The following is a 27,047-nucleotide window of genomic DNA, read 5'->3' on the forward strand; positions in this document are numbered from 1 at the left end:
TGGGAGAAAGAAAGTATTATCCACATGTTACAGATAGAAAACTGTAGCATAGAGAGATGAGTAACTTGCCCAGTGTCACACAGATAATCTGTGGCTGAGCTGAGAATTACATTCAGATTTCCTGAGTGCCTTAACCATAAAACTGTCCTTCCTTTCATTATTATTGACATTAATGACATAGTGCTGCCATTTTATTCCATTGTCACTACTGTTACTTGCACCTTCCTCTCTCGATTCAAGATCATCACTATTCTTGTTATGTTTCTTACACTATTTGAATGAATAAACCTCTGCCATCTTCTCGACTTACTTCACTCTTTCTGTCCTCATTTCTGCTATCGGCCTTCTCTCCTTTTTAGTGCCAGTGTGGATATGAACTAGATGACACAGTTCAATGAGTCTACACACTACTGTCCCAAAGTGCATTGGTGGCCTTTTGAAATCTCTCAGAATCCACTGCTTCTGTGAGGTGTGGGATAGGTACTCAGAGGATATTTCAAATGAGATGGTTTAGAACAACATTAGTATGGATGCAGGGCAAAAGCACAAGACTTCATATGGTTAGCGTGCACACCTGACCAATTGCACTTAATCCAGTTCTATCACACACTGCTTAGTTTTCAAGTGCACACACAGCCTAATTTACAATCTTACTGTGGAGCCTGGCAACATCTGAGTCTCCAGCTGATCAAATAATGAAAAAAGGTATTGATTCGGATTTCCTTTTGTAATAATGCAGCATTTTTGTTAATTTTTTTCATTACTGACAACAAAATTTCCACCCTCCCCCCCACACAAAAACAAAGAAAATCAGATATCTTTGATAAATGCAGAGCAGTGATCCGAGCAGGTAAGCACTTCAATATTTAAAATCTGAATTAGCAGATGATTTGCATTTCCATTGCACTTCTTCCTTCATTACAAGCTTAGCAAACAAGTGGAAAAGAAGAAATGAAGAAAGAACAGACGAGGGAACCAAATACCAAGAATTAATGGACACAAATCTGACATCAGGAATCATAATACTCAAAAACCAGTGGGAGAACACTTTAACCTGTCTGGCCATTCTATGACAGACCTGCGGGTGGCTATCTTAGAACAGAAAAACTTCATAAACAGACTCCAACGAGAGACTGCTGAGCTGGAATTGATATGCAAACTAGACACAATCAACTCAGGATTAAATAAGGACTGGGAATCGCTGAGCCATTACAAACATTGAATCTATCTCCCCTTGTAAGTATTTTCACACTTGCTTCTTATCAAACTGTCTGTACTGAGCTATCCTGATTATCACTTCAAAAGTTTTTTTCTCTTACTTAATTGGCCTCTCAGAGTTGGTAAGACAACTCCCACCTGTTCATGCTCTCTGTATGTGTGTATATATATCTCCTCAATATATGTTTCACTCTATATGCATCCGAAGAAGTGGGTTGTAGCCAACGAAAGCTTATGCTCTAATAAATTTGTTAGTCTCTAAGGTGCCACAAGTACTCCTGTTCTTTTTGCACTCCCTCTATGAAGATCAGGTGACAGTGTGTTTTTATTTCCTAATGCAATGTCTCTTGCAAGCCTCTAACTCTAGAGATGCTTTGTCATATGGTCCATTATTTTCAGGCATTTTTCAGTTAGTGGAATAAGACTTCCCACCACAGCTCCCAGCTAAATTATGAGGCCATTAATGTACTGACGTGCTGCAGTCAATAGATTATATCATGTCCCTTGTTGTGGCACACTCATAATATGTACCTATTGACCAGAGGTGCCCTGAGGACTTATATATTGGGCTCTTTGGTTCTGCATCACGTAACAGTGTGATGTATGAACACCCACTCTTGCTGTATACCAAGCTTATTTGGTATTGTCAGCATCCTTCTGTGGATGCTGAGACAGGCTCAGGAGAGTCAAAATCTTAAGAGGCCTGTTCTGTGCTTTTCATCTGTGCCTGTCAAATAAATGTTGAATTAGTCCAAGAAGGATGTGTCAAGTAACTCAGCTATTCCACCTGTGTGTTTCCTTTTTCACTCATTTACTATTTATATCTGTGATCAAAAATGCTCCAGGCTTCTATGCCTGGCAGGAGAAATATGCGCCCATTTACTAGGAAGCCTAATCTATCCTTAAAAGAATCTGGGCCAAATTCAGTTCTAGTATAACTGAGCACAATTCCAGTGAAGTCAATCTCCTCACATCGAGGAGATTGAATTTGGCCCTGCCTTTAACAGTTTTCTACAATCCTTATTACTTTTAAAAGAACTTTGCCTTACTACTTTTTGGATGGGTTATTCTCTATTTGACTTCCATGAAAAGCCAGCACTATAATTTCAATTGACCATCCAAAACAGTCAAATAATTATAAAATACCTTTCAAGTACAGAGCCATTCCATTTGCTAAAATGTGCTACTGTCCTACAGGATCCTACTAGGGTTGCCAACTTTCTAATTGCACAAAACCGAACACCCTAGCCCCGCCCCTTCCCCAAGGCACCCCCCCCTTCACTACATCCCTCCTTCCTCGGTGGCTCACTCTCCCCCACCCTCACTCACTTTCACTGGGCTGGGGCGGAGTGTGTGTGTGTGCGCGTGTGCGCGCAGGAGGGGATGAGGGCCCTAACTGGGGGCAGAAATGAGGAGTTCAAGATGCGGGAGGGGACTCCTGGCTGGGGCAGGGAGTTGGGGTGCAGGAGGGGGTGAGGGCTCCGGCTGGAAGTGTGGCTGGGAATGAAGGGTTTGGGGTGCAGGAATGGGCTCCAGGCTGGGCGGGTGGGGTCAAGGGATTCGGAATGCAGGAGGGGACTTCAGGTTGAGGCAGGGGGTTGGGATGTGGGAGGGCTCTGGGCTGGGGGTGTGGGCTCTGGGATGAGGGGTTTGGAGTGCAGGAGTGGGCTCCAGGCTGGGGCCGAGGGATTCGGAGTGTGGGCAGGGGCTGCAGATCGAGGCAGGGGGTTGGGGTGTGGGAGGGGGGGCGGGCTCGGGGGGGAGGGGGGGGGGGGGGGGGCGGGGGCTCCCCCCCCCGGGTCTGCCCGGCGGGCCCCCCCCCCCCCCCCCCCCCGGCTCCCACTGGCTGCGGCTCCCAGCCAATGGGAGTGCGGAGCCAGTGCTCAGGTCAGGGGGCAGCATGTGGAGCCCTGTGCCCCCCCCTCCCCCACTTAGGAGCTGAACCTGCTGGCTGCTTCCAGGGCGCAGCGAGGAGCCAGGACAGGTAGAGACTAGTCTTCCTTAGCCCTGCAGCACCGCCACCCAGACTTTTAACGTCCCGGTCGGCAGTGCTGACCAGAGCTGCCAGGGTCCCTTTTCGACCGGGCATTCCGGTCGAAAACTGGACACCTTGCAACCCTGGATCCTACTAGATCTCCACAGAACCACACAGTCAAACTGCAGAACTCAGAGAACCCAGTTTTCAAGCAGGGGTGTCTTCCTCCACATCTTGCATTGACGATCTGCACTTATTGGTGAAATATCCTACTTAGGCTTCTGAAGTGGGACCTGAGTGCAAAGAGATTACTTTCATTCACAAAAGGCAGTGCAGGCTAATGGATGAGGCACTGGACTAGGAGTCGGGATAGGGGTTCTGTTTCTGGTTATGTCACTAACCTGCTTTGTGCCCATGGGAAAATCACTTTACCTCTCTGCGCTCATTTCCCCTACTATTCATTGTCTGTTTTCTCCATTTAGGTTGGAGGCAAGTACTGTTTGGGGCAGGTACTGTTTCTTACTATGTTTTAGTACGCTGGCCTAGCATAATCAGGCCCGGATTTCAACTGTGGCCTATAGAGGCTATTGTAACATAAATAGTATGCAATGATGATAATAATCCTTAGGTGCATACATGTCTGTATGAACCTCTAGATACATGATTTTGATATTATATTAAGGTGCTTATATGTGTAAAACTAAGTGCAGAATGAATGCACACAAACTACATGTATTCACCATAGTTTCCAGCCAACAGCTCTGTAGCATCTAATAAATTATACCCCAGAAATCTTTCACTTTAACAAAATCTGTGAAAAGAGCAGGCAAAGAAGATAATACATAGGAATATATTTGCATGAAGTATTGTAGCACAACAGTCTTTGTCAACTAACCAGTCAATCCATCTATTTAACTAGTGACTCCCAGTTTGATCTGGCTCTTATCTGGAACCACGCATTGTCTGCATGAATTACTTCCACTATTATTCTTTTTTTAATGATCGAGGTAAACAGGATCCTTACCACCCCATAGGCGATAGTGTCTGAGTACATTCTCATTTCTGGATACACACTGACAAGGTACCACCTAAAGGTCTTGCATTGTAGTTTTTTCCTCAGGGCCTTCCTCTCAGAAATATCACCAATGTCAATTCCAGAATCCTGCGCACATAAAAGGGTCAGAAAAACAGAAAACGTATCAGTGACATAAAAGCAATTCTTCCTAGTATAAAACTGTCTCTCTACTGCCATGCCTACTCTAGTGAGGAACAGTAACACAAGAGTTGATCTCTCCACTGGATCAACAACACTGCTGTAAAGTGATTCTGATGTCAATGGATGTTTCATAAATCCTCTGTTTAAAGAGGATGTGTACCATAGTATTATAAACACAGTTCATATTCTTAGGGCCTCATTCAAACCCCACTGTGGTCCATGGAAAGAATCCCATTGACTTATCTGAGTTTTGGATTTGGACTTTAGTCAATGCCACTGTAATTCTCTAGCCCTTTTAGATTTTCAGGCAGTTTTCAGATCCAGAAATAATTGGAATAAGGTAGCAAGTTGCCCAGGAAACAACCTGATTGCTGATATTCAACTGTGGCCTATTTAATAATGTATTCCTTTTTCTGCCTATTTCTGAAATCTGGCTTTGTTGTTCCATTGTGAAGATTAGAATTCCTGCTCACCTTTCTGAAATCTCAGCCAACCTATTTTATACTGCCATTAAAATCTCAGTTGATGTTTTTGTTAAAAGCATTTACAGAATTTCTCCTTCCCCTCCTTTTATTATCTTTTACTTTTATGGCTAACCCTCGGCTGGTGTGACACAATTTTGTGGAGTCCATGAAACACGAGTTTCATAAAAATCCTGTAAGTGGAGCTCAATAATTTATCCCTTTAAAATCATGCAACAGAGATTTTTAGAGAGGGATCTAAATGCAAATTCATGGCCACTTTCTGACAGGAAGGAAAATGGGACATTTTACTGTAAATTATGTTCTCGCATACAGCTCAATATAACAGAACAAAACTTATTATAAATAAACTTTAGAGAGAAATCTCACAATCTAGTTGGTTAAACAGCAGGCCTTGCCTGAGTCATAAATGCCCAAAGTGTCTTCATTGTCTGCTGACATCACGATTTTAAAATGATGTTAGGAAATGCTGAATTCTCTTTCATTGGTATATCAAAAGGATAGCTTTATAGGAGCCTGATTTTATGGTCTGAAGCACAGGCTGCTCTTTGCATCACAGAATGTCTATGTAATTAACACTATCTGGAGCAAGAATATTTTACAATGCAGGCATTTCCTGACTGGCACTAAAGTAAATTTGGCTTCCACGCTGGCAAAGTCTATTAAAAATACCTTGCACTAAATTCAGGCCTGATGCCAATAGGTGCAGCTCAAACTATGCCTGACAGAAATCATTCATCTATCCTTATATAAAACTGCCTCTTAATTAACAAATTGATCTTTTTCTCCTGGTCAGGAATATGACTGGCTAGATCAGTGGTTCTCACCTGGTGGGACCCCGGCCCATGGGCCGCCCTTTAGAACACAGCTGAGCTGGGCCGCAGCAGTGTGCTAATTGGGCTGCATGTGGCCCGCGGGTTGAGAACTGCTGGGCTAGAGTATCAGGTGCCCCTGAGGCTTCAGCTCAAGCACTCAATATCTTACAAGTCAGTCTGAATCTTACCAGCAAAAACCTCCTATGCACAATAGGTCACTACTACAGAGGGTATTTGGAGCTTGTATTTGAATGCTTTTCTGAATTTCCAAAACTATGGATGCTCCTCTCAGCCAATCCATTTCCTCCTTGTCAGATTACAGCTCTCTCTCTTTCTAGGTCACTGGTTCCCTCTTGACATCTGCCTTTGTGCCTACCCACTATCCCTGTGGCCTCAGATGACTCCTTTATCTACTCTGAGCTCTGTGAATTTACAATGTGTAAGTGATGCTCAGCTGCCCTTCTACTGGGTTCCAGTACATCCCCATTCCTTTCTCATGCAACACAGTATGCTGCAGTGCTTATTGCTCCTCAGACTGAAGAGTTCTCTAAGGAGCCAGGTCCCCGGAAAGTTGCAACCGGATCCTGACATGCAACTGGAAAGGAAACCAGCTTGCACACAGTACACTGGTTTGGGTATAGCAGAGGCCAGCTTGTATGTAGTGGAAGCTGAGAACTGAATGTCACTGGAGGCATGGGAAAAAGCTGCAGGCAAGACAGAGATAGAGCAGATTGATAGTTAATAATAATACCACCTAGCTCTGCTGCAGGGCTTCTCATTAGTAGATCTCAAAGCAGTTTACACAGGAGGTCACTATCCTTCGCCCCATTTTACATATGGAGATAAGGAGGCAGAGAGAGAGACAGAAGATGGTGATGAAGGAGCAATGTGTTAAACTGGCCAGATAAACACATTGTGAAATATGTTGGACTGAGAACACCTAGAGATTAAGGTCCTGCCACTTAGCTAGTGGCGATGCATGTTTCCTCATGCTTCCCCCCACCAACGTGTGTTAACTTTAACATGGAGCAACCATGTGTGACAGATATGACAATATCCTGGACAAACCTTACTGAATTAAGTTAAACCTTATTGAATTATGTTTCAGTATCTTAGGAGTTCATTGCATTACAAAGGGAAATGTTTATATACTATTGAGGGAACTGTACGAAATTCCCTGGGGGAGGGCGACCACAGGAGCAGTCGGGAGTGGTTAGGTAAATTCACTCAGGCTGTAAAACTTCCAGAGAGATACCACCTCTTGGAGAGAGGCTCACATATACTGGTTCAAACTGGATTCTCCAGGGACCAACAACATGCAGTCACCTTCCTCTGCAGCAGGCAGGTGTAGGTCACTTGGCAGGACTATCTGGGTCTCAGAAACTTAATCATTTCCCTGTCAATGAGGGGGTCTCAGGCACTGGTGTTCCTTGCTTCCTCCTACTCTGGCACATAACAGTCTAGTCTCCTATGGGCTGTAAAACTGCAGTCTCATTACAGGTGCTGGGTGGTGTTGGTGGCCTGTGCTATACAGGAGGTCAGACTATGTGATCTAGTGGTTCCTTCTGGCCTTAAATTCTATCACTCTGTGAGACAAAGGGTGGATTTTTAGTTAAACAGCCTGAGTTAAAACTGACTCAAGGCCTTCTTTCTGATCCACCCAACGGGCAGGACCCCTGGTCCTTAGGGAAGAGTTGGAAGGTCTTTGGCCCACTGAGGCCCTATAAGACTGGGGAGCCAGTTCTGAGCTGATGGTGAGATGAACTTGTGAAAACAAGAAAAAAACCCTGTGTGGGGTGTGAAGGACTAATCACTAATCACCAGAATATCAATTTATTTACATATAGTTGTTACCATAACAAGTCATAATTTCCCATTGGTTACCACAGCCTGATTCTCAGATCTTCTGTATTTCCCCTCTTTACAGGAAACCCATGACAACAACCCAAATAACTATTGGTAAATGTTGAGATTTACTGGCTACTACTATAGAACACATAGGTTGAGATGACCTTCACCCACTACTGACTAGTCATTACGTTAAAAAGTAGCCCAGAGGTGACAATCTCATTCTGTTAGCAATTCTATGAACCCACAGATCCCTAATCTCACAAGCTCCTCCTACCTACCCCATTTTTAACATATTTCTGTTTCATTTGCTAGCTCAGAGGATGACTTCTTCGGAGCGATCCCTTCACTTGGCACTTCCGAAGTTTTGTTTCCATTTTAAAATGCTTATTGAGTCTGTTTAGCTGGGTATTTTATGCTACACTCCTCATCATGGTATCTGAGTGCCTGAGTAAAGTTTTCAGTGCCTCAAATACAAAGATCCCAAGATAGTAGCCACTTCTTCCTGCCAAATGAGACAAGCTCCCTCCTTTTGGCCTTTGATGCTCTGAAATCTTTGGACACATTTGATTGAGGAGCTCTCTGCAGCTCTGGGAATTATTCCATGAAAAAGTAGGTTCTACTGGGTATTTGCTACTTTGGAACAGCATACTGCATGAAAAGCCCTGGCTGATACAGGTGAACAAAAAAGTCCACTATAATGGTTCCAATCCCTCTATTTTGCACGGATGTTTCATTTCTGTCCAAACACATAATTACTGTTGCACTTGTACAAATGTTTAAATCAACAATATCTGACCAGCCAATTTGACTTTTCTTCCACACACCTACTTTGTGCATCTACATTATCTTATTTTGTCCCCTCCTGAAACTAGCTATGGCTGAAAGAGTGTCCATAGTTTATATTCCACCCTTAATGGAATCTTAGGATGAAGCAAGGTGCAATGGAGCTAATGCCACTCAGATATAGGACTTTGACATAATCAGTCCCATACTTTCCTTGCTCTTCAACCCTTTAGCTCTGTGCCCTACGACACTCCTGGTAATCTGTAGCACGGATGTTCCACATACTGTGTCAAGATTATTTTTTGAGTTGCTTCTTAAAGCAACTCAAAAAATAGATGTTCTTTCTCTCTTCTCTGACACTTTTTCTGTAGAAACAGCAGATTGCATAACTCCTGCCCTTTCGATAGAGAGAAAAAACCTCCCACACTAATGATGTTGGTTTCCTTTTCAGACTGATTTGGTATGTGCCAATGGGTGTAAGCCTGTACCATATCTTCCTGTTCCCCTCACCAACAATACTGGTAAAAGATCAGATGGTGATTTCATTGGGTTCTTTACTCCCACTGGGGTTTTTCCTCACTTAAGTCGATTCTCTTGGGCAATGAGCAAAGTTTAGTGTAGCAGATTGGAAGTGCCAGGGAGACGGAGCCAGCTTCCTGATTCTTGAGGCCAGCTCTGACCCCAGTGAAACATCAAGCTGCTGCCAGGTGACTTTAAAGGACTCATTTGGTTTGGGATCCCTAATGGACTCTAAGCCAGTGACAGATTGCCACAATGGAGCCAAACTCCACCATGCTCCCTGCCTGCTCCCAATATGTCCCCTATGCCAGGATTGGGACGTTGGAGGAGCAGGGCCCAGCCTGGCCCATCTATACAAGAAGATAGTTCCTCACTGTTAGAGGGATTTTCTGTTAGCTCATTGAGGGCCCATATCTCCTCTGACACTTTTACAGCTAATACCAAATCACTGCCAGGCTCAGGTTTCATGAATTTTTAACCATATGAAAACTAGAACATCTCCTACCTTGAAGATACCATTATTATGCTACTGTGGCACCTAGAGGCTCCAACTGAGACATGCTAGGTACATTATAAGAGAGAGTCCCTGCCCCTAAGGGTAGGAGAAAGAAAGGTGTTTTATCCCCTTTTACATATGGGGAGCTGAAGCACAGAGAAATTAAATGGCCTGGCCAAGGTTTTACTGAAAATTTGTGGCCAAACTGGGATTTGAACTCTAATCAGCTGAGCCCTGGTCCTGAGTCTTAACCACCAGACCACCCTTCCCCTCATATTCCTCTTGGTCATTGCCACTCTGTGCAGAGGAGAAACCCTTATAAATAAAAATGCCTGTCACCTCCAGGTGTCTGTTGTGCTGCCTATAGCAGGCTTCACTTTCTCATTCATTGCCACAGTAGCATGTTACACATATGAACCACTGACACCATTGTCATCTAACATTCTACTGGGTCCGATCTTCTTTGCCCTTTTGTTTGCCACTATGGAATTACTCAGCACATACATTACTAGGGAGTCTTAAGAGAAAGAAAATGGGAACTTAAGGGATACAATGAAGATGTGGCTGCTGCTTCCGTGCCAGTTACTGCCTTCCCCCTCCTCCCACCATCACCCAATTTCCAGAGGAAATTTTGCTTTGATGTAAAGCATTTTCATTTTATACTAGTTTTAGCTAATGTGATTTATTGTCTTCTGATAATGGCATTATATCTTCCCACTCCTTCCCTCCCGAGATCTTCTGCTCATAAGTGCAAGCACATTATCAATAGCAATCAAACCAAACCCCCTTGACCCAGTCAGATATTTAGGACCTCTAACCTTCTGAGTAGCTCTACGAGAGACACTCCCATTACTGAACTGGAAAAAAAACTGTCTTTTTCTAGCTACAATTACTTTTTTCCTCCCCGGTGTGGTGAAACTAACGTAGGCAAAGTACATCATTTTACTTTTAGCACGAAAAATAGTAACAGGACAAATTATACCAGTTTCACTGCAGCTGCAAAATTGTTCAGAAAGAGATTTGTGAGAGATCTTTTATTAGAAAAAAAATTAAATTAAATAAATTGCTTGAGTTCATTTATTTGTTTTGTGCTATATTCTTTAGCAAGAGACAGCTGGAGGGAGCTGCAACTGCAAAGCAAATAGATTCATTTAAAGGAATCAAAACTAAAATGAGAGGCCAAATTCTGCTCTCGGTTATGCTAGGGTAAATCCAGAATAACTTCAATAAATTCTAGGAAGTTATAACCATATTTACACGAGTAGAACTGAGAACAGAATTTGGTTGTAACATGGGGTCAGATTACTCATCTGAGCAAAGATCACTCATGTGAATAAGCATCTGGCCCATGATGTATTTCTACAAATCAGTATGGGAGTGTGTCTGTAGTCTGTATTTTCAAGGGGATGAACTAATTGACCTAATAATAAATAATATAATATATATTCAATTTCTAACATTTTTAAACCCTTTTCTTTATTGTTTCTTTAGTAAATATAAACAGCACAGCATGTAGTGAGGACTTTCACACACACACACACACACACACACACACACACACACACACGCATTAAAGGCTATGTAGCATAGCTATAAAATCAAGATTCTGCTTTTAATAATTTTGGCTTCCAGTGCTGCGGCTGCTGTTTGCTTTTTTTTTTTTTTTTTTAAACAGTAAGTGTTACTCGCAGTAACATAAGTAGGAATATGATTTCCATATAGAGACCTAGAACCATGAAATGCCACTTGTTCTGTAAGGAGATTTCCAGCCCTACTAGGTGAGTAGGAAAAAGAAAGACACCCTTCCAGCAAGACTGGTAGAAATTTAATACTCCCATATTGTATGACAGGGCTTCACTCTAACACAGGTAAAAAGTATACCAGTCAATGAGATAGACACATGAATTTGAAGCTGAAGAGCAGCTCCATGTGAGCTTGAAAGCTTGTCTCTCTCTCCAACAGAAGTTGGATCAATAAAAGATATTACCTCACCCACCTTGTCTCTCTAATAACCTGGGACCAACATGGCTACAACACCACTGCATATAAGCTTCATCTCTGGCATTCCTGCAGGTACTAACTTCAAAGAGTCTTGCAGGGTCAACAATGAACAAGAAAAAAGTAACACAGCAAGAAAGTAATTTTTAAATAACCTGCAGACAATGGAATTGCTCACAGAGTAAGGTGCTACTCCATATGAATAAGGGTGGCTAAACGTAGTCCTAAACTAGAGCTCATATTTTGGGCCCAGAGCTAAGGCTATCCGAGCATGCCGGTGATCTTTGCAACCTACCTCTTGGGGTATATTCCATGCCATGTAAACATGGCTTTTAAATTCATCCATCCAGACTTCGGCCACTCTTAGTGCATTCCTTCGGACATGAGCAGTGAGGTCTTCTGTGTACGGCTTATGGGCTCTTTCAATATGGGCAATCCTGGAGCAAGGCAGCACCTCAACACTACCTCCACATTGCCATACCTAGAAAAAATATACAGTACTAGTTGAAGTCAGTAAACTGAGCCCACTATACAGTAATGCAGTGTCTTATTGTTTTCAACAGATACACTGAAACTCTTTTGGTTTTAGACATAATACTGATGTTAAGGAGAAACACAACCAACATATATTGGGCTGTCCAAAAATTATCTTAGAACAAAGCTGATACTCCTTTGACAATTTTTATAGTATCATCTAAGCAGTTACTTCCAGAGACATCTTTCCTTAGCCAATGCGTCCAGCCTCATAGTAGTAGTAAAAAACAAAAAACAAAACAAAAAACCCTACTTATTTAGCATTTATCAGTAGCTCACAAAGCACTTTGCAATCTTTATAAATGGGAACTGATGCAAAGAAAGGATAAGTGACTTGCCCAAGGTCACAGAGGAAGTCCATGGTGGAGCAGGAAATTACACCCAGGTCTCCTACACCCTAGGCCAGTGTGCTGACCACTGATCCCAGCAGTATCTGGGTGCACTGTACAAGATATATAAACTGCAAACTTTTCCCTCAGAGAGGTCATATGTACCCCTTCATACGCATACCTCACTGCTCAGAACTAGATAACCTTAGCGGTGGGAAAACCAAGCCACTGAATTGCATGTCAGAAGATCCCAGAAAATCCAGATTCCAAGAGGCATGGAAAATAGATGTATCTTACATCTTGCTTTAAACACAGCCCAGATAGCAGTAAGATGTATTTCTTTTGAGAGTGAATTCAAAAACCAGGGTTCACTACTGAAAATGACCTATCCACAAGTTTCATACCTTGCAAATGATAGCCAATCCATTTATCACATTAGCTTGATGTTTCTATTAAAGTGTGTGTTGGTATTGAGTATCACAACAGTGATGGGCTAATACTTAGAAAGTGGTATTGCTGGTTGTGAGTGTTATCTTGGCTTATGATTTCCTTGCTTTTAAGTGTTTAGTGTGTCTGAGGAAATCCACTTGATCCTTAGCTCTTTGTTTGTTTTGCAGGGGGACGATATAGCTACACCTTATTATAACGTAATAGAATCAAGGCATCAAATTCAATACAAGAGGCATAATGGCATAGTGAATGCTCTTCAGGCAGAAACCCAAATGTGCTGGAACTAGCCCCATTTGAGTCTGCTGAACTGAACCCAAATGTTTGTGAGATCTATTTGGCAGAAACAGAGTTTCATTGGGATGTGTCAGTGCTTGCGTTATGACATGGACACCATCAAGTTGTAACACCACTACTGGAAATCCCTGGCCTTTGGTACCCCCTCCCTATAGGAAGAGAGGAAGGATGGCTCCTTCCCGATGAGGCTAGCCGAGAAGAGTTCACACTCTGGTCTCCCTTGAGTCCTGTCCCTAGTGAGTAGGGAAGGTGGGTTGGCAGAACATCAGGTTCTGGAACTGAAAACTGAACCTCTCCAAGTCTGTCCAACCTATATGCATATATTCTACCAGGAAGACACTTAGTTCAGCCATTCATTTTATATATTTAAGCAACTGGATTGAATACAGCATTTAGGCACTTGGCAGCTTCTGAGACTGAAGGAATGTGGCATGGATTCAGAATGTTTACAAAGCCTTTTCTGGACTGGCGCCTAATTACGTTCAGCATATGCTGGGACGAGAGATACAACTTCGTTGTTTCAGCTCACTGGATGATGAGCCACCCCATGATCCCATGGTACAATCAAATGAGAAAGCAGCTTAAAAGACTTTTGCACATCTTTGCCTCAAGAACTTGGAATCCTGTAAGAGGGAATAAATATAATCAATCCCAGTTAAAAACTGTGAAGATCACCATGAATATTTAACAGGAACCAGGTAATTGTTCTGGCATGAGAATAAATAAATAAGAGGACAAAAATGTTATTTTCAGGTTATGTATTTCTAAACATAATATAAAGTAGGCAATCCAGCTTTAAAAGCTACCAAGAAATATTAGTTTCTGAAAAATACAATTCTAAATAGCTCAACTGCCTTTTCTAAGAAAGATTCTTGACGTCTGATTTGTGTCCATTTATTCTTTTGTGTAGAGACTGTCCGGTTTGGCCTCACTTACAGACAGCCCCCCAACCTGAAGCAAATACTCACCAGCAACCACACACCACACAACAAAAACACGAATCCAGGAACCTATTCTTGCAACAAAGCCCGTTGCCAACTCTGTCCACATATCTATTCAAGGGACACTATCATAGGACCTAATCACATCAGCCACACCATCAGAGGCTCGTTCACCTGCACATCTACCAATGCGAAATATGCCATCACGTGCCAGCAATGCCCCTCTGCCATGTACATTGGCCAAACCGGACAGTCTCTACGCAAAAGAATAAATGGACACAAATCAGACGTCAAGAATTATAACATTCAAAAACCAGTCGGAGAACACTTCAACCTTCCTGGTCACTCAAGGGGGAGGGATAGCTCGGTGGTTTGAGCATTGGCCTGCTAAACCCAGGGTCGTGAGTTCAATCCTTGAGGGGGCCATTTAGGGATCTGGGGCAAAAATCTGTCTGGGGATTGGTCCTGCTTTGAGCAGCGGGCTGGACTAGATGACCTCCTGAGGTCCCTTCCAACCCTGATATTCTATGATTCTATGAATTACAGACCTAAAAGTTGCAATTTCTTCAAAAACTTCAAAAACAGACTCCAAAGAGAAACTGCAGAATTGGAATTAATTTGCAAACTGGACACCATTAAATTAGGCTTGAATAAAGACTGGGAGTTTATGGGTCATTACACAAAGTAAAAACTATTTCCCCCTGCTAATTTTTCCCCTCCTGTTACTCACACCTTCTTGTCAACTGTTTGAAATGGGCTATCCTGATTATCACTACAAAAGTTTTTTTTCTCCTGCTGATAATAGCCCACCTTAATTGATTAGTCTCGTTAGAGTTGGTATGGCAACACCCATTTTTTCATGTTCTCTGTGTATATATATCTTCCTACTGTATTTTCCACTGCATGTATCCGATTAAGTGGGTTTTAGCCCATGAAAGCTTATGCCCAAATAAATGTGTTAGTCTCTAAAGTGCCACAAGTACTCCTGTTCTTTTTTCCAAATTTTGGGGAAACTCAAAGTCAGATCGAAACTCCAGCTCTGTAATAGGCTGGAAAAAAAAACTTCATTTCTATAGTAGGCTGAGCTTCAGGGGAGTTTGAACCTGGATCAGAAATTTTAGGCTCGGTCTCCTCTAATTTTAACACACACACACACACACACACACACACACACACACACACACACACACGAAATATTATAATATGGTTTGTAAACAACAATTAGCCAGTCTCCCAGTAAACTCCAATTAATCAAACCTATAAGTCCTCCCTTTCTTTCTTACACACCATCAGTCTTTGTTCTATTTGTGAAGACTAATTAATTACACTGCTGCAAGAAGCATGAATTCACTTAAAATCTTAATGTTAAGTAGGAACTGTCAATACAGATGCTGACAAAATGGGATAGTTGTGCAAAACAGATTCTAAACCAAACCTAATTATTTATAACGAAAGTCTCCTGGAATCCATGAAAATGTGATTAGCATATAACAAAAATAGGTTCAGATGTGGCTGACAATGTGCCTTTATAGCATCTATGTATCAAGGTGAAACTATGCCACTCAGTTACTAATTCTTGTACTAAAGAAGTGAGAAACAAACATGATTTGAATATCTAGGGCTCATACATCAAGTTATACAGTCTCTACAGGACTATTAGCCACAGTCCTGTATTGGGAGCAGCATACAAGCACGCTGCCCGAGCAGGAGGCATAAATTCACAGAGCACCCAGAGGCACAAAGGGTGTGCGCCCTGGCTCCTTCACTCACTGAGGGGATGTAGCACAAACTCCCCCATTCAGCTGGTTAGCTCTTCTGGCTGGTATAGGGGCCAGGTCGTGGTCCAACCACTTTCTTACTCTCCATTAGAATGGCCTGTGCCCCAGGGGTGCTAGCTGGGAGCAATGAGGGCACTCAGAAGAGCTCACTGAGTTTTAGTGAACAGACACTATTGCATGAATTATCAAGGTGTAAATAGAGTCCTTGTGTCCTAACCCTTTCATTGCACACCCATGGAGGGGCCTGTCACCAAAACAAAAATGCAAGGTGGCCGCCAAGGCTGTGATTTTCAAAGGAGCCTAAGGGAGTTAGGCACTCAATTCCCATGGAATTTCAATGGAATGTCCATGTCTAACTCCCTTAAACTTCTTTGAAAATTCAAGCCCAAAAGAATAAGCATTTTGACTGGGATTAGAGTTTTGCTGGCCAGTAAATTCTAAACAGGCCACAATTACAAGTATAAAACTGTCTGAGCAGCTCTGCAACAGATGGTGCAGTATTTGGCTTTTCCTGATTTATTACAGCTGAAATAGGGAACTCACAAGTTTGCCCAATACTGCCACCCAGAATTTCTTTGCCCTGTTATGTTGGCTTCCCACATTATCCATTTTACTTGTGGCCTCCAGAATTTGTTCTAAAACAACCTGGTTATAGAAGTGCAGATCTGTGGCACAAAGCCAACAGACCCATAGGAGAGACTGGCTGCACTAACACCTCTGAACTTAGCAGCTTTTGGTCAGAAGAAAGGTAATTTTCTTCTCACAGACCCACCTCACAGGGAAGTTTGGCCCTTGCAAATAGCCTCCCATTCCTAATCCCACTGAAATCCATGGCAAAACCAGTAGTGAGTTCAAGGAGTCCAGGATTTGGTCCTAAATATTTATAATGTCTTCTGAGATCCCTGAATGAAAACTGTAAAGGGAACAATCCTACGTCTCCTTGCAATACACGGTAGAACTCCCACAGAAATGCAAAGTATTATTATTTGTTATGCTCCGCTTATACTGCATCTGTACCTCAGCTCAAAGAGACTCCAAGAAGGGAACAATGGAATTATACATACTATTATACAAGTATCTACAGTTATAAATAGAAGCACATAACTTTCTGCCACATTCTGTGTAACCCCCTGAAATTACATGTTATTATACAAGCACAATGTGTGTCTGTCACCCGCCAGTGGCTGGTCTGAATAAGAAGATAAGAGATTACTCCAACAACCAGCTAGGGGATTTACTTCTTTAGCTCAAGTAGAGGCTTGTGCTTTGGAGTTGCAGGTCCATGGTTCAATCCCTGCTAAAAACATAGGCTGGTGGGTCATTAGATACACAATAAGGAAAGGGAGAGAGAAAGAACAAACAATTGTTTAATTAAACAGGCTTTGCCATCAAATCAAGGGTCTATTTCTGGTTGGTGATGAGCACAGGAAGGAGGCAGTTCTTGTGGTTAAGGAATAGAATTGGGAGATCTGGGTTCTATTCATGGGTCTGCCACAAGAAAACTGTGACCTTGGAGCCACATTTGCCAGACTTATTCATCTTGAGTGGTACCTTAGTTTGTGAGTAGTAGATCTATAAAGGGCTAAAGTCAATGGCATTATTTCAGATAAACACCAAAGTAACTGAGAACAGGATTTGTTCCTAAGAGTGGTCAGGACCTCAGGGCTATCTATTATTCAAATATGGACTATGAACAACAGAGGAGATTAAAGAAAAAAAATCATCAACAAGTCAAAACATGAAGATTGCACCCATTTGTGCTCACAGCCATATTGGTAACTCTCCTGATTTGACCAGCATACCTGACTGCTTGGGCCTATGGGCCAGATCCTCCAATCTGTATGAAAGGTGATCAGTGCAAAAAACTGACTGGGGTAGGGAGGGCAAAAGTGGCTTAAAGATCTAAGATGTCCTGGACTACTCAGAACTGCTCTCTCTTACACTGGATACCTGTGGTCCCAAAGGGTGTGTTCACGTAGTCAGGAATTACTGAGGTATACGGCTTGTTCAGCCATCCTCCCTTTTTCCAGGACATACCCCTTGTATTGGCTCCTATAACCCTATGGGTAGCCCTATAAAAGGGGAAATTCTCAAGTAGCCATCAAACCAGCTTTAGGGCTACATTGCACCACAGGAATGGCTGGGAAAGAAGCCAGAACAGGGCCACAGATGAGGTCCTATATGTTTACATGGCAAGGACAGGTGATCAGCAATGTTCATTTAAAAGCCTTCTTATATAAGTGGAAGGGAAGATACTTGAAGATACTCCAACAACTATAGTTTAAAGGAAGCAGAACACCATTTACTGTTGGTGAGGCAGACTCTTTATATATGGTGGCAAGAGCTAGAAACTGCTAGTTTTCTGGGGGATCACTCGCAGCAGGACACTATGTATAATGTGATAAAGGATTCCGTATGCAATTTCTACATGTATGTACACACTTTTGAAGCTACCAGGTCTACAGAAGAATACAGACTGCTACTGCAATCAAGTGATAAACAACAATGCCTAATACTGTAGAACCTCAGAGTTACAAACACCAGAGTTACGAACTGACCAGTACCCTGCACACCTCATTTGGAATTGGAAATATGCAATCAGGCAGCAACGGAGACCAAAAAAAAAAAAAAAAAAAAAAAAAAAAAAATGGAAAGTACTGTTAAATATAAACTACTAAAAAAATAAAGTTTTAATAAAATTTGACAAGATAAGGAAACTGTTTCTGTGTTTGTTTCATTTAAATTAAGATGGTTAAAAGCAGGATTTTTCTTCTGCATAGTAAAGTTTCAAAGCTGTATTAAGTCACTGTTCAGCTGTAACCTTGTGAAAGAACCATAAAACCATAATGTTTTGTTCAGTTACGAACAACCTCCATTACCAAGGTGTTCATAACTCTGAGGTTCTACTGTACTCTGTTTTGCAAAGAGACCTGTTGCAAAGCTATCTCATTGGGGCTTTGCCTGTAGGGGACTCCTGAAGGTTTTCATCTGGACAGGACGGATCAGCCCCTAAAAGTATTTTCATGTCTTCAGCAGGATGGAAGGGGATGTCTTTTAAAGGCTTTTGTTGAAGGCCCTGTTATTGCTGGGTGTTTCCCCTCTGCTGTTTGCTTTAGAAGAGTTATTTAAGGATTCCAATACTGCAGATTCACTGCACAAAAATGTTTTGTTAAAAATCTAACATAGGGGTTATCCTTTAAAAATAACCCAAACCCGCCTTCAGTACAAAGTCTTCTGAATTTTCCTTTGCAAGGAGAACCTTTGAAACAAATCCTTGCTCTTGGCATGGCTCCCTGAGGAAGTTCAAGCAATCAGAATAACCTCAAGAAGTACTTAGAGGATTCCCCCTTTTGAAAGGTTTCTTCACAGCTATGGCTAGGTGGCAGAATGCTCTGTCTTTGAAATTCTTCCAAGTGATGTCAAGCATACTAACAGTGTCTGGGAGATTCTGAATGCCTGTGAAGCAGAAAGCATTTTCTTCAGAGGGCTAAGATCAGCTGAGGTTGTAACCTAACCTAAGAAAAATACATGGCCGTAGTGGAAGATGCGGTAGGAATATCAACTGAAGGAAACTGGTCTATGAAAAAAGGGAGGGTTCAATCTTGTTTACAAAATCTGCAGTTTATTATCAGTAAAGAAACTAATAGCCATGTGGGGACAGAGAGACACTCCACATCACAGCATTTTAAAAAAAATATTATTATTAATAGTACATTTACAAGGCACCCATCCTTGTGGCCCTACATGTGTGCGCACTCGTGTGAAGACAGGCTAGAATGGTACCACGCAACATCTTCTCACACAGGAAACATGTATTTTTCAACCTGCCACTGCCACCAACTAAGCGAGGCTGAAAGGAAGAGAGATGAAATTGAATAGTGAAAAGTGCAAGGTCATGCATTTTGGGATTAATATCAAGAATTTTTGTTATAAGCTAGGGATGCATCAGTTGGAAGTAACAGGAGGAGAAGGACCTCGGAGTATTGGTTGATCACAGGATGACTATGAGCCGCCAATGTGATATGGCCATGAAAAAAAGCTAATGTGGTCTTGGGATGCATCAGGCAAGGTATTTCCAGTAGAGATAAGGAGGTGTTAGTACTGTTATACAAGGCACTGGTGAGACCTCATCTGGAATACTGTGTGCAGTTCTGGTCTCCCATGTTTAAGAAGGATGAATTCAAACTGGAACAGGTACAGAGAAGGGCTACTAGGATGATCTGAGGAATGGAAAACCTGTCTTATGAAAGGAGACTCAAAGAGCTTGGCTTGTTTAGCCTAACCAAAAGAAGGCTGAGGGGAGATATGATTGCTCTCTATAAATATATCAGAGGGATAAATACCAGGGAGGGAGAGGAATTATTTAAGCTCAGTACCAATGTGGACACAAGAAAAAATGGATATAAACTGGCCATCAGGAAGTTTAGACTTGAAATTAGATGAAGGTTTCTAACCATCAGAGGAGTGAAGTTCTGGAACAGCCTTCCAAGGGGAGCAGTGGAGGCAAAAGACATATCTGGCTTCAAGACTTAGCTTGATAAGTTTATGGAGGGGATGGTATGATGGGATAGCCTAATTTTGGCAATTAATTGGTCTTTGACTATTAGCGGTAAATATGCCCAATGGCCTGTGATGGGATGTTAAATGGGGTGGGATCTGAGTTACTTAGGAGAATTCTTTCTGGGTGTCTGGCTGGTGAGTCTTGCCCACATGCTCAGGGTTTAGCTGATCGCCATATTTGGGGTTGGAAAGGAATTTTCCTCCAGGGCAGATTGGCAGAGGCCCTGGGGATTTTTCGCCTTCCTCTACAGCGTGGGGCATGGGTCACTTGCTGGTGGATTCTCTGCACCTTGAAGTCTTTAAACCATGATTTGAGGACTTCAATAGCTCAGACATAGGTTAGGGGTTTGATACAGGAGTGGGTGGGTGAGATTCTGTGGCCTGCGTTGTGCAGGAGGTCAGATTAGACAATCATAATGGTCCTTTCTGACCTTAAAGTCTATGATTCTATGATTCAATCCCAGTCACAACACTGCATTGGTGAAAAAGATTCCAAAGTCTGCAGTAGGCATCTTCTCAAGTATCATCTCAGAAAGATGCTGCTACATGTCACTCTACTGTATTCAGATATACATGCAAGTTAGAGAGGTGAGATCCAGCTACTGAAAACAACCTACCCCAGCCTCCATACCATCCCAGCTTAGCACGTGTGTTTGCTCACACTCTGCACTAACTGAAGCTGCAGACTAGTCTTACAGGATAGCCCTATAGAGTGGGAGGCAGTAAGAGACAAAGGCATGAACTTCCATGGAAATAATATTTGAATCCAAAAGAAATGGGCACTAATCTCTCAGTCTGGTGCAGACGAAAGGAGGCACTTTGGTCCATTGCTACTGTCTGGGAATCCAAGAGCAGAAATGAATCTACTAAGCCCCCAAGTTTGAAAACCTCCTAGACAACAGACAGGCAGAAGCCATCGGTTGAAGGAGCAATCAAAGGCTTTACCTGTTCTTAAAAATGCTTTCACCTGCCTCCCAGCAACAGCTCTGGATTAAACTTAAACACACTGGCTTTCATAGAGGTCACAGACTCAGACAGATATTGGGGAAGTCAGGGAAAGTTTCTGACTTGGTCAGGTGAACAGGAGACTCACAGATGATTATCAGCCAAAAACATGCCTCCTAGTCTCCCCTCCCAGGGGCTTCACACTGAACAAAAAGATCAACCAGATTGGACCCTGTGGGACTCCAAGCCTTAGCCATTCCCAAACACTACACACTCTGCAAGGAATGAAGAGGGCCATTTTAAAACTCACTTCTTCCTCAAGGCCCACAAACACGAATTCCTGCCAGTAAATATGGTACTGCTAAGTACTAGGCCAGGTTTGGCCTCTGCCCTTATGACTTATGCAGTGCTGAGTACACTGTCGGCACTTAACGAAGAACAGATGAGAATATTAAAACAGTTCCATCCACCCTACCAGGGCCAGAGTTAATTCAGCAACATCTGTCATCAAAGGCACAAAGGACTACTAGTAGGATCCTGAGCCCGTAGTCCATCCAGCTTTAGGTCCTCATGCTCAAACAGATGCCTCGGCAAATTTCCTTTGCCAACAGGGTGTGGAACTCCAGGGAAGAAAGCATGTGTCATGGCTGCTGGATGATCAGATCTGTGTAAAAATACACGTCACACCCTGCTAACTCCTTAGGAATAGTCAGGAATGGCTCTCCATGGCTCCACACGTGGAGAGTTTGAGAAGTTCAGCATCCATGTGTCTGGGGAAGTAAGGATCAGAGCCCCACAGTTGTACCACACAGTTCCCCATGTGGCTTTTTGTAGTCCAAAACCTGAATTTGATCCCCACAACATACACTTTTTACTGAATTAATAAATTAACATTTTCAATTAAACAAAAACAACCGAACGGAGTGATTTAATCATGAAACTTTCTGGAGGCTTTACCTCCAATTTGCATTTAAGATTACAATATATACTATTGTCTGAGATTTGTCTCTTGGTTGTAGGGCCTAGAAAGAGCTTTACTCACTAATGATTTCACACCACTGTGTGTAAACCATTAAAATGTCTAGATATAGGGCTTTCTTCAACAGTGATACAAGAAGGAGTAAAACTTAGAAAACTCGCTGGGGAGAGAGAAAAATTGCAGAACCAGAAATCAGAGGCAACCTCCACTCCATCAAGGTGATACGGTAGCCCAAAATTGGACAGTCCTGGCCATGGAAGGGGCATGGCCATGACTGTTTATGCACTGATACAAGGGATCCTCTCAGAATGATCCAACGGTAGCCTAACCATAATATATAGCTGCTCTGAACCCTTTCCCTAATCAAAAATGCTGCGAGGACTGAGGTAGTAACAACAGATGGAATCTCTCTTTTGAACAGTCTGGCACAGGGATGGATAATGGATACACCCTCAAGTTGGCTTTGGTGAATCTGGTCCCTATTCTGTTAGATGCAGGTGTCATAAGAACAGCTAAGGGGAAGGGATTACAAACAGCACTTTTTAAACATAAAAAAAAATGGAATTTCCATTTCGAGAGCTAGAAAACCTTCCTGAGAATAAAAAGGTCCGTATTTCTACTAATTTTAAGTATTTGTAAATCTCTGTCCTTGGATAAATTCCATTCAAGTGCATTTAAATGTGTTTGAATTCACAAACATTCAATCAAATCAGCTACTGCATTGAAGCTCATCCCTTTTAGAATATTTAATTTATACTTTGACATATGAAGATGCACCACTTGTTCATTAAAAATGTTTCTTTTTTCATCTCTTTAATCACAGAGTGTTCCTTTCATGTTGCTGTAGCTTAATCTAATCAAAAACAAATTCTGCATGACACTAAGCAGTTCATTAGCATGTACCATAGTCGCTGAATTCATACTCGTCATAGAGTCTCTTAGAAAACCAAAATAGCCTTGTTTGCGACAAATATTATATTTGGACTCCAGACAAGGCTCTTTAATAATTAAATAGTTTGTTAGGACCTTTCAAAAAGCTAAAGTATTTTCTAGTCTCTGTGAAGTCTGCAGAAGAGAAAGCGTTCTTTGTATTTTAACAAACATCCTGCAGAAAAAAACCCCAGCCAATGTGATTTCATTATTTTTGTGGGTCCCAACATATAGTCAATTATCTTCAAGATGAATGTTTGTGTCATAAACATACTGCTAAGGATTGCACAAAATCCCTCCTTTACCTGTAAGGGGTTAAGAAGCTCAAATAACCTGGTTGGCATCTGACCAAAAGGACCAATGAGGGAAGAAGATACTTTCAAATCTGTGGGAGGACGTTTTGTTTGTGCTCTCTTTGTTGTTCTCTCCAGGACAGAGAGGGACCAGGGCAGGAAAAACCATCTCCTAAAACCCTACCTGAAATAAGCATCCAAGATTACAAAAATTGTAAGTAATAGCAAGGAAATGCGTTAGATTATATTTTGTTTTAGCTTATGAATTTTCCCTATGCTAAGAGGGAGGTTTATTCCTGTTTTTTGTAACTTTGAAGTTTTGCCTAGAGGGGAATCCTCCGTGTTTTAAATCTTATTACCCTGTACAATTACCTTCCATCCTGATTTTACAGAGGTGCTGCTTTTACTTTTTTCTTTATAATAAAGTTCTGCTTTTAAGAACCTGATTGGTTTTTAGTGTCCTAAAAACCCAAGGGTCTCGTCTGTGCTCACCTTGTTTACCTATTTGGTTGGTATATTATTCTCAAGCCTCCCCAGGAAAGGGGGTGAAGGGGGGATGTTTTGGGGAAACAGGAACTCTAAGTGGTCCTTTTCCTGAATCTTTGTCTAACTCACTTGGTGGTGGCAGCGATACCGTCCAAGGACAAGGAAGAATTTGTGCCCTGGGGAAGTTTTTAACCTAAGCTGATAGAAATAAGCTTAGGGGGTCTTTCATGCGGGTCCCCACATCTGTACCCCAGAGTTCAGAGTGGGGGGGGGGAGAAACACTGACAGTTTGGAACAATTTACCATATAAAATACTTGTAGATTGTGGACACTTATGTTTCACCTAAGGTTATTTTGTCATTGTTGTTAATTATTTATAAATCGCTAACAGTGAGCTTGGTACTTTATAGACAAGTATGAAGAAAAGATCTCAGCCCCTTCCAATGTAAACAGACCACATACAGATAGGTGAATGGGATGCAACCCAAATGAAAGTGATGGAGCGATGGATTTTGCCACGTTTGATGATGGTAGTTCTGTGATTTCTTGGTTCCATAATTTTCTTTCAGTATTCTAACAGCTCACTGTGGAAAGGGGTAGGCTTTAAAGGCCTGATCCAAAGCCCACTGAAATCAGTACACCTACTTCCATTGATTCCCCAATGGGCTTTGACTGCTTTTTGGTTGCAGTGTTTTAGGGAAAGATCTCTGTAAATCTATTAGTAACCATTTTTCATTGGGTCAAACTGTTGTTCAGACAAAACTTCCATTGAAATCACAGCATTTTGACTGAGGACTTAACTTCTGTAGGATTTGGCTCATGCCATATTCCATGCAAGGCTTGCAGAGAGCCCAGGTCGAGATTTGCACACCATGCTGATACTTGAAGACAAACCTTTAAACAGCAACTCAGTTAGGTTCTTTCAATAACAGCCTCCTTTAGAAGGAGTCTGCCCAAAGAGTAGATCTAAACACATTGTCTTGGGCGGTGTGAGGTGAGTTCATTCAGGTGGTGATTCAGGATATATGCGCTATAGGAAAGGCTGGGAATTACAGAGTTAATGTAGAATATGTTCTTAGTTTGCCCCCATGCTTACATTTGTGCACAGAGCAGAACCTTACAAAAAATCAAGACCTTGGTATTTATTACAGCAAGCAGAAATTAACAAGAAACTTTGCACTGACATGAAACTGTCTTTATTCTGTGATAGTGGCAGCTCGAAGCAGCATTCACAGAAATCAGATCAGAGAATTTAGAGGTGGAAAAGATCATTTAGATTAGTTAATCCATTCCCTTGCCATCACAGGACTGTCCCTTAGTATGAAATGACCCAAGTGATGTGGTTTCTTGGGAGACTATTCCCACTTCTCTCTGTCCTGGAGCCTTCCCTTCTATTTTGGACCAAGTTTGACACGTATTTCTGACAGTAACTGCTCTCACACCCAAGCTGAAAATTCTAAGGGTAAGCTGCAATAGACCCAGAAAAAGACAAAAGGGAAAGCTAAAAGATTTTTTTAAAAAGAAAAATGGAAGGCTTCAACCTAACTAGAGTTGGCCCTCAATTTTTAAAATGTAAATTATTCCTTAAATTTTACTTCTGAAGTCTTCATTAATTGCCTTACAGGCCTCGCTTCACATTAATTATGCCTTTGTACAATGCCCTCATGGAAAAAGTAATACATGTAAAGAATCTTTCCATATTAAATTGTCAGTGTTTTCCTCTCCCTTTTAGCTAATTGCTTCATTATGTACTTTTTAAATTGTTTTGTTCTGCAGGGATTAATTGTGTACTTATCTTCACGAACCGTAAAACTTTTACAATGTATTGTTAAACTCTGTATGTTGGGATGCTGTTTTATAATTGCAGTAAGCCACTCCAAGGCTTGTGTTACTAGGAGATAACATGCTTCCAGGGTCACTGAAGGCATAAAGCTTCACTCGGTTGTTTCTCAAATGTATCCATCTCGCTGCTAGGCGCAGTGAAATAATTGATACTTATGTCACTCCATTGCCAAATTTATGCCATAAATAGGAAGCAGAAGAAATCATCTTTTATCCTGAAAGGGGGGTGGGAAACAAAGTGTATAACCAATGCGAATTACCAGAGGTTTAACGTTTGTGTGACAAGATATTGTGACTGTTCATTTTTCATGCAGTTTTTTTAAGACTCCTTTCCAGTCCCTGATGCCCTATGCCAGCGTCAGAAACTCTTGCATTAATGATAGATCTTGCGCTACGTCAAGGGACCCAGTCAGAAGTTCAGTAAAGTGAAGGGTCTGTACCAACAATATATGAGATACTATGATACCAGAGGTTACAGTGCCACTTTTAGCTGCCCTTAAGGTATTAAACTTTGTGCTATCTTATGATAAGCCACTAATTAATTTGTCTCTCTCCTGTAACCACTGATTTGTGAGTAGGTGTATTGACTTCAGCTGTGTTATTTCTCTCCTTATCATTGCAAGCAGTAATTTCCTTTGTTGGCGCATCAAGATGTTAACATTATTGTCCATTTAGAAACATGGGACCACACAGGTGCAGGCAATGCAAAAAGCACCTCTACTGGAAATCTAAAATACTTCTTGCTCTTTAATGTATGTTAAAGGGATGCTACACCACATATCTGCCGGTGTTACATCAATCATCGGCTTTCCTGTGGGAGCTTTGAATAACACGTTCTCTCCCCAGAAATAGTGTAAAAATGATTCACTGGCAAACTGGTAATGTTGTCTGTATGTATAATTATATGTGCTGTAGCTGCGGGATACCTGCTGAGGTATTCATGGGCTAAACAGGGGAAAAATAATTATTCCACTGGAGGCTTGACACAAAAATAGAACAAGCCATGGAGAGCAAACTGCTGCAGATGTCATGACTGACACAACTGGAGGCATGACAATTTGGAGGCAAGTTCTTTCTTTCGTTTTCAAGAGAATCATTTCTTGTGGTGAAATGATAATCGTATAGAAATGACAGCCCTTAAAATAGAGAATACTAGTCTCTGGTACTGTTGGGCTTTAGTACATCAACACAATGAAGTAGTTTCCTAAACCAATAGCATTTTAGAGATGATTTTTGCCTATATCAAGATCACAATATCAATTATATACAAAGCCACCAAAGTCACATAGATTACTAGTTCTGACTGAACTCATGCTGCAAAACTAAACAATTT

The 27,047-nt window shown here is 41.8% G+C and overlaps 1 protein-coding gene across 1 annotated transcript in view; it reads right to left on the reverse strand.

The window, feature by feature from the left end:
* GALNT18 (polypeptide N-acetylgalactosaminyltransferase 18) overlaps positions 1-27,047 on the reverse strand; it is a 438,485-nt gene that overhangs the window by 100,815 nt on the left and 310,623 nt on the right. Inside the window, exons 8-9 of the mRNA XM_024196054.1 lie at positions 11,649-11,834; positions 4,218-4,355 (exon numbers count right to left, since the gene is read on the reverse strand). Coding sequence (XP_024051822.1) covers positions 4,218-4,355; positions 11,649-11,834 — 324 coding nt within the window. The remainder of the gene's footprint in view (positions 1-4,217; positions 4,356-11,648; positions 11,835-27,047) is intronic.

The sequence above is a fragment of the Terrapene carolina genome, unplaced genomic scaffold, assembly GCF_002925995.2.
Source record: "Terrapene carolina triunguis isolate 2854851 unplaced genomic scaffold, T_m_triunguis-2.0 Scaffold96, whole genome shotgun sequence".
In the NCBI taxonomy this organism is placed as follows: domain Eukaryota; kingdom Metazoa; phylum Chordata; order Testudines; family Emydidae; genus Terrapene; species Terrapene triunguis.